The sequence below is a fragment of the Buceros rhinoceros genome, unplaced genomic scaffold (genome assembly GCF_000710305.1).
Source record: "Buceros rhinoceros silvestris isolate BGI_N320 unplaced genomic scaffold, ASM71030v1 scaffold4858, whole genome shotgun sequence".
Lineage (NCBI taxonomy): Eukaryota > Metazoa > Chordata > Aves > Bucerotiformes > Bucerotidae > Buceros > Buceros rhinoceros.
In genome coordinates, this window is record NW_010426292.1 from 21,464 (window position 1) to 32,936 (window position 11,473).

General features: G+C 43.5%; 1 protein-coding gene across 1 annotated transcript in view; it reads right to left on the reverse strand.

Moving 5' to 3' along the window:
* Positions 1-11,473, reverse strand: part of SH3PXD2A (SH3 and PX domains 2A) — a 211,095-nt gene that overhangs the window by 8,448 nt on the left and 191,174 nt on the right. The window contains exon 11 of the mRNA XM_010141451.1: positions 3,356-3,473. Coding sequence (XP_010139753.1) covers positions 3,356-3,473 — 118 coding nt within the window. The remainder of the gene's footprint in view (positions 1-3,355; positions 3,474-11,473) is intronic.

Genomic DNA, 11,473 nt, shown 5'->3' on the forward strand with positions numbered 1-11,473 from the left:
GTTAGTTCTCCTGCCAACTGCACACATTTGGACCAGCCCATACAACCCCGCTGCTTCAGACATCTCTGATCTCCCATAGTTTCTCCCTGCAGCAATAGCAGGACAGTTAATACCTCCAGGCAGCATACCCTCAGGAGAGAGGCTGTTGCTGCTTATTTCTTCCTGTGAGTTAGTAAATTCAACCTGAACCTTCATGCTGAGCTGTAGTTGCCAGCAACTGCCAGATTATTTGTGCAACACCACAAATAAAAGCTACTTGTGTAAGTCAAACAAGCTTACATATTTCACCTTAGTCCTTGCATTTGGCAATCTTTGCTCTTAGCAAACATCACCTTAGAAGATTACTTGATGTAGTGAGAGAACTAAGGCAACTACTAATCACCCTCAGAGAAGACCTGGACATCTAATGACCTTCATTTCACATCTAAGAGTTGAATCTCAAGTATTCTTCCGTCATTTATATTCACAACCTACTGGAGACATTTCAAACTAGAATCCTCCTCATTTCAATGCCACTAACACCTTCCAGCTGCACTTCATTCACATGGACTCAGGCCTGAAGACCACAAAATGAAGATGAAGACAAATAACAAAAGCTTTATTGAGCATATTGCTACTTCCTTGGCCCACAATCCACTCGGGCACTATGAGATTAACTCCAAGTGACAGCAACTGATACAAAGTAAGATCTAAATAATGGATGCTAATGCCAGCTATGATTATCCTGGGAAGCACACAGATCTGCTGCACTGGGTAGAACAGTAATAAAGATTCTGACCTGGGATCCTTCTTTCACTTTTCCAGAGTCCCAATGATTTTTAAAAAAAATTACGATGCTCACAGGACAAAATAAAGGATCAGATCAATATTGCTTCTAGCTTCCACAGCATTGAATTGGGAGGGTCACAGAATTAGTGCAATGATTTGAATCCTCAGTGATTCTAACACCCTCCCTGTTTATATTAAGAGAAGGAAAAAATGGATTAAAACCATAGGAATGTTAAAAAAAAGTCAGAAGTGCCTCTGTGAGTCTGCAAGTCACATCTGCTTTCCAGCTCCAGAGCACTGGAATTACTCCAGAGGGAAGGAAACTAGGGAGGAAAAAAAAAGAAGAAAAGAAAAAAGAGAAAAAAGAAAAAGGAGGACAGGAAATGAGGATCAGCACATGGCCAGGAATTTGGGGAAATTACATATTTAAGGTGGAACAACCTAATGTCTTTAAGGCAGATTCCATTTGCAAATTGTTGGATTTGTATTTATTTCTACACATTGATACGTGTGTTCAGTCTCTGTTACACAGTCCAGCAGACAAGGAGGCAGCAGGATTCAACTCGTTTCTTCCTGCTTCCCCTCACACTTACTGCAGGAGAAAGAGTTGCTCCTTTTAAGACACTCACTACTCAAGAAAACCATATTCCTGCAGAAAAGGTTCCTTTTCCCAGTGGTACCTAAGAGTATTCAGAGCAGTTTAAGTGTAATAAACAGCACAAGAAGTTGGGTATCAGCTACCCAGGCTGCAAAGGACCATCTTGCAGGGATGGAAGTACCACATCAACATTTTCAAAAGCATTGTACATGGAAAAGAAACCTGTTTCTAAGAGCAGTTTAATCCTCCGGCAAGACTGCAGCATAGTGCTCCAGAGCAGCAGGGTATGACAGCTGACCCTCAACCCAACTCATCACACATATGGAGAGCACCTAACCCACCTTTCAGCCAGAAAAGGGGTTGCTCAACTCAAAATGCTTCTTACAAAAAAGGCAAGGGCATGCTGCATTCCCGAACTACCAGGGGGTGGCTGGGGCATCCAGTGTCCTGCCAGCAGATGACCACGAAGAAGCCCCTTAAGCCACTGCAGCAAGTGTCACTGTCCATCAGAATGCACTTCCACTGTATAGAAAAATGTGTTTTGGGTTGGCCCAAAGGAGTGTGTGAGGAAAAGGGAAAAAAAATAAATAAAAGAAATTCTGCTTATTGCAGAACATTAACATATGGCAATGGGGCACCTACAGTAGTAATAAGGCTGCATTTCAGAAAGAGAATACCAAAATAAACAATTGCAAAGATGTCTTGCAATGTTTCTCCCCTCAGAAAACCTGCGTGCTCTTGATTCCTCTATCTGCAACTCTGGATTCCACTTCTGTGAATCATTAAAGGAGAAAAAAATGTGACCTGACCAAACCCAGGCATTTTTGAGTTCCTCCTATCTAGAGTGCCTTCCTGGCTCCACTGCTATCTTTATTAGCCTACTCCCTCTATGAGAGCATTAGACAGAAGGAAAAAAAAAAAAATCAGTTTTCTAAGTAAGGGACATCAAGAAAAAAGCATTGCTTCAGTCGGCATTTTCATAGACCTCATTCATAGCCGATAAATCAAGCGGAGTTAAAACAAGCTATGGCTTGGGGAGGGAAAGGGGAGAAAATAATCACTCTAATTACAGGCTGACTGGAAAAAGATAACTAGATGAGATGTTTTGCACTGCCCAACTCTTTTTTTTAGCTACCTGTTGTATCACGTCTTGTTTAGAGACAAATGGGATGTCCCAACACTGCTGGATTCACATAGATATGAAACAAGAGGCAGAATCTTGAAAGAACACTAAAATCTAAGTGCTATGTGAACCTAGATGGAAAAAAGCTCTCATCCTGACACCTTATATCACCATCTGAGACATACCTAACCTACAGCCTCTCCATAAGCATTTAAAAAGGGGATTCTTATGTCACAAGTCTTCTCTTTGACTGCTGTTTTAAATACATAAAGTCTGACGTACAATGGTAACTTTGCCTGTCCTTGGTATCCGGTCTCTCTACATTAGGAATATCTAATATGGACAGGCAGAAATCAGACAAATTAGTTGAAGCCATCAATAAGTTTGGAAAAGGGCTATAGCCAGCAAACTGATCTCTCACATCCCTGAAAATGGCACTACCTGCCTCAACAGCTCAAGAGATCAGTATCAGCCTTTCAGCGTGGCTATAAATAGATTTAAACATGTTGCAGAATAACTCTGATACTGGAAGCACATTCAAATCACACACAACAGAAAACCTTGTTAGGTCTCACAGATCTAAATTCAGATATGGGCTTTTAACTTGAAGGAAGGAAAAACAAAAAATCTACAAGTTCAGGAATTTCCCCACTGGAACGGTCCCCAGCTTTTGCAGACACTGCAGTGTTACTTTAATCATCATTGTATCATCTTAGCCTTTTCTTCACATTTCTTCAAGAGTCATTATGAATAATCTGGGCTCCCTTGCCCAGCTACAGAATTATTTAAACGCTGACATTAAGTAAATGATCAGAATAGCTCATTGTCACAGGTTCTGCATCAATCTGGCTGCGCAGCTTCTTTACCTTATGTACCACCATCCTTCCAGGTTCTTTTGGATGACCTCCACGGTGACCCCTTTTTCGAACCCAATCTCATCCTTCCCCTGGCTGGCGTACGGCTGGATAGTGACATATTTCTCTTCTAGTGAGGGGAGAAAAGGCAACATCAGTTAGGGTAAAATTTAGTCCAACTGTTTTTCTGTTCTGCTTGCTTTTAAACTGTTATGCAGTGATTACGTGGAGCCATTACAAAAGGCGGAGCCCTGCTCAGGGGCCCGGTAATTATTTATGCTGACGACATGATAGATAATCAGCCCCTTGCCACTACCCTGCTGCTGATAATCAGAGTCTTTCCATGCCAATAATGACACAAAGTCCCCAGAGAGCTTCCCCCCTTCTTCCCGGCTCCCCCTCCCCCCAAGTTCCTTGAGCGAGTTAGGGAGAGGATTTGAAGCTGGACTTAACTCCCATACTGTAACTTGACAGAATCAACTCGGCTGCCAAATCAGCCAAGCGTCACCGCGGGAGCTCCAGCCAGTTGGCTCTTTGAACACGCACATGGCTGCACAAAGCATTGTGTTACTGAAACCCGAGCCCAGCATCCCGAGAGGGACCGATCCTTCCCGGCTCAGAGCTGCTGGCACGTTGTGCTGCTCTCCTTGCACCTCCCAAACAGCGTAGGTCTACAGCAATGAGCTTGAAACAGTATTTAAAAAGTGACAAAAGAACAAAAGGATGTTGCATTTGACAGGAGGTCATACAGCATTTGCACTCGTGGGTTGTGAAGTGTTTTGCAAACATACTTTTGCTAGACCTCAGAGAAAAACACATGTGGTATTTTAAAATAAGCGCAGGCTAGTTTTCAAGACCGGTGTTTGAGCCAAAACCTCAGCAACCCTATTCATCTCCAGCATCCCTATTTATCTCCAGCATCTATTCCCTTCTCAGCCAGGCAGAGGTGAGCAGACTTGCTGAGAGCAATCTAGTGAGCAGAGCAGAACAGACAGTTTCTCACATCTTCCTCCACCCACCAGGAATCATTTACTGCAGCATTTCCATCACGCTCAAGGTCAATCTTTTCCTCCGTTAAGGCAAAAAAATTAACACCGGCATTGCAGACGTGAACTTTGCAGCAGCAGACGCAAAGTGTTACCAAACCTCTCTCCTGAACTGAAGCTACAGTGCATGCCTCAGCATGGGGTTCTGTAACTGGATGAAAGGCAGGACAAGCAGGCAATAAAGTGCAACCCAACCAGCCTTTCTAGCACTTTCTACTGGCAGTTTAAAAGGCATGGCCAAGAACAAACAGAGGGGTGTCAGTGCACAGAAACAGGCAAGAAATTAAGTGAATCCAGAGCTCCCTGATCACTGCAGAACAAAGGAGGTATGAAAAGGTTGCAGAGCTTGAGGCAAACATTCTTTGAGAGAGTGAAGCAGACCCAACCATCTGTTTGGTTTTGTGGCTCAGCTGCAGTTTGTTGCTGGGTGAAGTACGGAAACTTAAAAAAAAAAACAAAACAAAAAACAAACTTACTAAGAAAAAGTAAGAAATAATATCTTAGAAAGGAAAAAAAAAAAGCGTTGGCTGAGCATCTGATGGCTGAAAATTCAGCAAAGCTACATCTCTGAAGTCAACTTCCCTTGATGGGGTCCATTCAGAACCTTCTAATTCTGATGGAGTAAAACCTGTTAAAACCTTTACTTCCAAGAAGAAAATACTGTCTCCTGCTCTTGCTTAGAACTGCTTTAACTGTTTTATCACTGGTAAGGAATTCCAGCTAGTTTGTAAGTAGCACTATCAGGATATGACACCTTCCTGACAGAAATACTCTACTACAAGATGGGGCCTGATGAATGAAACCCATCTTCAAAGTCACAGGACAATTTTCCTAGCTGCGTTTCTGCTCTGTGTGGTCAAGGCAGACTCATTTTACCTCTGTTTCAAGTGACTGCTGCTGAAGGAGTTACGTGCCTGTTTCCACTGCATGCAAAGCCCCAAGCACTAAACTGAACTGCAGAAGATCCCTGGGCAGATAGATTGCTCTTGAGAGAAGGCCAAGGGGAAGATCAGGTGCTCAGAGCTGAACTGTCCAGATACACATTACTTCAGACACTTCCAGGAATGTTTCTAGGACAGTAAAAGAGCTAAGCCATGCGTTTGCTGGACATTGGAAGACAACCCTGCTTTGTCTGTCCCATACCAAAGATGCTTTATAACCCAAGCAGAGTTCACCCTTGTCACTACAGCTACAACAGAAGTGTGTCTGTTTATCTTCTTTTTCCTCCACATAAACAGCAGTCTCGGCTGCAGCCAAAGCCAACTATTCAGCAACTCCTGCTGGGCTGAATGGTCTCACTCTTCAGATGTGACCTCCCTTCTCCCGCAGAGGACAGGGTAGGAGGCCATGAGTGAGGTGCTCAACACAGCTCTCCAAACTCCTGCTCCAGCAGGACTTCTCCCGTGTGAGGAATTGAGACAGTGGTCACTCATCAACCCCAACAGCATTTGAGTCTGATCATTCAAGGGAAAGCAAAATTTGGGGTAAGGGTCCTTTGCAAACTAAGATCCTTCCTCCTCCCCACAAATCAACTCTCTCCATTCCAAATATAAAAGAGTGGCTTGCCAGGGGAAAGGACAAGAGATCCATGCAAGCTGCTACAACAGCCAGCAACTTCTACAAGCATAACTTCTGGGCCTGCAGCTATGCATGTGAGCACACATCATTGCTCTACCTGTTCGTTACTGCCTGCCTTTCTCGCAGCCACCGAAACCTGGACCTCCTTTCCAGTTAGTTTCAAGGTAAGGTAAAAGAGCAGAGATACCCTCCAACTCTTCTCATTCTGGCTGAAACAGGCTGCCACCTGCAAGGGGAAGCCCCACTCCCAGCTAGAAGATCTGCAGCCTCTTTCCTGATCTTTTTACTGTTGCTTAGGTCTACCAAGGAGCAACTCTGCTCTTGAGCAGCACTCTGCCCCCAGTACTGAGACTACTGCTTTGCCTATCGTTGCTCTCACCTTCCTTGCACGCACCACACTCTACACCACCTCTGAATGACCAGAATGGCCCCCTCTAGAATCACCGAGTTGCTAAGGAGGATGGATCCAATTACCATAACAATGGGATGCACGGGTAAGGCTTTTCTGAACTGCCGCTGTCTTACTCTGTCCAAAAGGACTGCTAGTGCTTACAACTGCAGTCCTGTGGCTTTCAACTCAAAACCACTGCTCTTTGACAGAAAAGCCCTTCAGGTGACTCCTCTCTATACGGAAGAAGGGGAAAAAAGACTGCATGGAAGTAGGAAGCCAAGAGAGAGAAAGTTCTCCTGCAAAGGAAGACAACCAAAAGTGATAAAAATCCACTTAGAAAAGAAGGTCCTACAATGTTTTTGTTTAGCAGTTCTATTTTTAAGCCTAGAGATAAAAAACAGGAATCCACCACTACAATTTACCCTTGCAAAGTGTTTTCACAACAAAAATTACAGCCATTTCCAAGATTACAATTGTTTGGTTTCATTCAGCGGTGCAGGGGATACCACAAACACACATGAGGTTTGTAACAAACAGTATTCTGGAGATACAGCCCCCCTTGCAACCAAAGTGTAATCTGTTTTCTTTCTCAAAGATTATCTCCAGCAGCCAGTGGATGTTTTGTATAAACCAGGATTTGCAGAAGGGATCAGTGGAGAGGATTGATGTAGCATTCAACATATCAGATTACTACTCAAAACTCTTTAAGAGAAGATATTTGACACTTCATGACTGATACATAAAGTCACTGGAAAGACTTTACACAGATAAATGGTTTCATGAGTGAATCAGCAGAGCATCAACCAGTAAAAAGACACTGCTCTGAGTTACACTGACAAATCCGCAATACCACGCCAGTTTCATTCAGATACTATGTCAGGCAATGGTATAAAACACAAGTTAGTGAACCACCCCAGACCCACTGACAGAGTCATGTGCCCAAAACAATAGAGAATACAAGCGTTTAATTTTGATTCATTAAGTTTTATAACTTAACAATTACCAGCTTCCATTACATCAACTTCACCGTTGAGGTCAAGTGGGCAGAATAAACTTTACTACATGCTATAAAGGTCATACACAAGCTAAAAGGCTGTGCTTTGGAAATAATGGGATGAGAGTCCTACTTCCCTTCAAAATGAAAACAGCACAAAGGCACCTCCGTTCTTAGCATGTGACACCCAGAGATCTGTTAATAGCTCAATTTGCCAATGTTTCTTTACCTCTGATTTGCAGGTCAAAGATACCTTTCCCAGCTGAATTAAAGGAGTTACCTCTATTGGAAATTCAGCTGAACATGGCACACACGAAGCAGCAAAGCCTGTTTGGCAAAGCACTATGACACCAGTCTGTCACATCATGCATTATCCAACTGCAACCCACTTAGCTTAGAAGGAAAAGCTTAGCATGTGTCATTCTTCCTCCTCCTCCCCAAACACAGACACCATTTGAAACACGCACAAGTATATTTGCACTGTTTGAACTACCCAACTTGTACCACCCACTCGTAGCAGTGCTCTGCCCAGCTCTCCCAGACAGCCCAGCAGCCCAGTGCTCTCTCTGCTAGTTATCCCGAGGCCTCACTTCCCTATCAACGTTTCTCCTCCTTCCATTTCTCCTCCCCAGAGAAAGGCAGGTTTCTATTCTGTTCTAGTTCTACCTAAAGGGCCCTGAAGACAGACAGTAGAGGATTTGGACCAAAATATAGAGACAGATTCTGATGGATCACTGGGGAAACAGTGTGGACAGCCGAGGACAGTTCTAATGTCCTTGTAACAGCCCACAATACCACAGAGGAGGCTTTTTCTAGCAATTGAGATTTCCCTTCAACAAATGTAGCACAGGTTGCTGCAGTCAAGCCAGAAAGTGTACATGTAAACAGGACAAAGCATTTGAGCTGTAAAATGTCCTGCATAACAGCTATGTATAGCACGTGGTTTGCACCCACGTACACAATCATGCTACTTTCAACAAACCTGGTACAAGGAAACCAATGGTATTTGAGTGTTACGGGTCACTTCTTCACAGGAGTCAGATACCTAAAGCCCTTGGATGGCTCTTAGAAGAGGAAAAAAAAAACCCAAACCCACGAGACAAAACCAGATCCAAACCAACACAACTGTTTTGTATTCCTCCAGCAACATAATGGTGTTTTGCCAAGCTGAGGCCCCTCCCATACACAAACAGCAGTAGCTTTAAAACTAAAAAGCTGCTTTAAAACCAGTTTTTGAATGGACACCTAGTGCTGCAGTAGCTGAGACTGTTCCCTTTTCCTTCTTTCACCCTGCCTTGCACCTGTCACATCTCCTTGAGGTTCTTAACTCTGTCATGAGAAGGACCTGAAGTCAACCTGGCCAGGAAACAGTTAGCATGACTAAGTCTGGTTTGGTTCACGGCAGATCTGCACAGCATAAAGGAAAAGGGAAGATGCAGGGGAAGGTGAGACTGGTTCTTTCAGTAGTTGCACCACAAACTCTGTGTAAAACACTTCTCTGTACTAAGCCAGGCCAGTTTCAATGCAGGCTCACTTAATTTTGCAAAGTGGCATACTTCTGAGTCTGCTGGAAGTAGTCAAGGCAACCCATATGAAACTTGATCTTAAACCAGGCTAGGATAGTTTAAGAGTGCCCAAACATCTTGTTCCACCCATTTTAAGATGAATAAACAGGATTTATAATACAGCTCTTAAACCATCATATGATTTATAGCAGAACAAGATGACCCGTAAGCACCTTGGCAATACTCATCAAGTAGTAAAAGGTCACCTTTGCAGCCATGGTGTAGTGAGGACTGAAATGTCTTCTGCCTTGCCCAGCCTGTTCAACAGCTGTAACACAACATACTGGTAGCAGAAAAAGTAGGGATGCTACATTCAACTTGTTAAATTTAAGAGGACTTAATGTCAATGACATTTATTTCTGGATAATGACAGACCATGACAACAGTGCCTTGAGTTTTTTTCTTTTTTGTAGGAATGCAGCTAGCTTGTAATTTAAGTCAGCAGATGTGTCCATTCCACCACACTCCCTTTAATCAGCATACACCCAAACAGGTTTTCTTTTGTTTCACTTGCTGTATTTCTATCTACTAGTAAAAGGGGAATCTCAAAGCATTTTTAGGCTTTGGGCATGGCATTTTCCACATCAGGTGACCTGTCAGATCACCTTTCCCCCACAAGAAAAACCTCAGAACAGCTAAGATGAAACTCCATCCTTTCTTATTTGTCTGACAGAGCAAGATGCTGAACTTGACAGCCTACGAGCCTCCTCCAATCCCATCTGTCAAACCAGAATTTCAGATTTTGCAAGTGTGCTTGTGCACACGCATACTACGTCTTAAAGTTATGAGGTGTCTTGAGAAGGCAATTTGATCACTCCTCTGGCTGTCTGGATTTATACTTACTGTCAGGTCAAGGAAAGCAGACCTACAGTTTTACTGTTTGAGTTGTAATATAGGGCTTCAGTAGCACTTTCCAAATCTTCCTTATTCAATCTTCCTGATTTCCTTACCACTGGTTATTTCAGATTCCTCCTAGTCTATCACCAAAGTAATGGTTCCTTCCTCCAACATCTTCAAAATCCTTTATCACTGCTTCTCCTCCCCACTAGACCCCTGACTGGCCCTTCAACCTCTTTTGCACAGCCACTACAGCCACCTCCTGCCTCCTTTGTTCCCTTCCCAGCCTTTCAGCTCACTGTTCTTGCCAAAGGTTCCTGGCACAGCAGCATTCCAGTACTTCAGCCAGACTAATACCAAGCGTACACCCAGTTCAGTTGTCCCACCTTGAATTTTCAACTCTGTGAGCTGTGCCTTGCTTTAATAGCCTACGACACACTCTCATGGGTTCTCCTCCCTTTGGATTTCACACTCCTTCAAATCTTTTCATCTTTTCCCACTCAGCCCCACGTCTTTCTTATGATGCCTCATCCACCTGAGCAGGCTCCCTTGTCTACGGTATCAAATAACCTGAAACTCTCAAATCCTTCCTAAAATAAGCGTTACCTACCCTGACTTCCTGCCTTGCCAAACAAGCTTAGTTTCAATCCTTCTCTAAAAGCCTTTAAAAATACCAAATAAATATCACTTTCCACTGTGAAAAACCTTTTGGTCGTAATAAGATGCATGCCAAATTGCCTCTTGCCCAGGCTCCTTTGATGAACAGATCTCCTTCTCTTTGTTTAGACTGCGAACTATTTGGGACAGGAACCTTGCCTTTAAGCAGCTAAAATACCATGCACATTTCCAGCCCTGCATAATCAGTCTCATCTCTCCCAGGCAAATGGCCAGCACTCCTACACTTCTGCTTCCAAGATCCCATTTTGCATTCCTCTCCTTCACCTATATAAGCTTGCTCTTTTCTGCCTCCATAAATAAGTGTGGAAGTTATCTTCAGCACTTCAGGAGCCAACCCAGTAAGGGAGTAATTTCCTCTGCTCAGCTGGTGTTTGTACATGCCCCCCACCTTCTGTGACCCCAACCTTGTTTGATATGCCAGTAGGAGTGGGGATAGGAGGGAACTGGGCTAGAAATTAGCCAATTAATGATCTCTCAGGAAAATGCAACAGCGCTAAACCTACATCTTCCAAACCACAGAACAATTTTCTTTCAAAATAGTTTCCCCTCAGTCAGCAGTCTGAGTTCACCCTCCCCCACTCCTCCGCTCCACCCCCCCACCTCCACTCCCCACTTTGTCAGACCTGCTTCTGGAAAAAGTCTTACTGTTCCAGAACACGATGCATTAATTCAACATGGACTTTGTTTTACTTGTCTAAATATTCAGCAGAGAAAATAAGTGTCCACAGTTATCAAACATGTTCATCTGCAGACAGGAGCTCTTCAGACTTTGTCCCTCTCCTTCCTTGCCTGCCCGCCTGTCCTCCTCGCCCCCCCTTTCTTTTTTTAAAATAACAGAGAACCTCATGCCAACAGATAGAAAAGAACAATAATGACAATTCTTCTAAACAGTTCTGTGTTGCACATGCTCTTTCTTCAACCAGCAAGGGGTAATAAACATTTACTACTTTCCTTGGAGCACAGAGGAGGGGAAAAAAAAAAAAAAAAAAAAAAAAAAAAAAAACAAATGTCAAACTGCGCTCCGCCGGGGTTTTTTTGCAC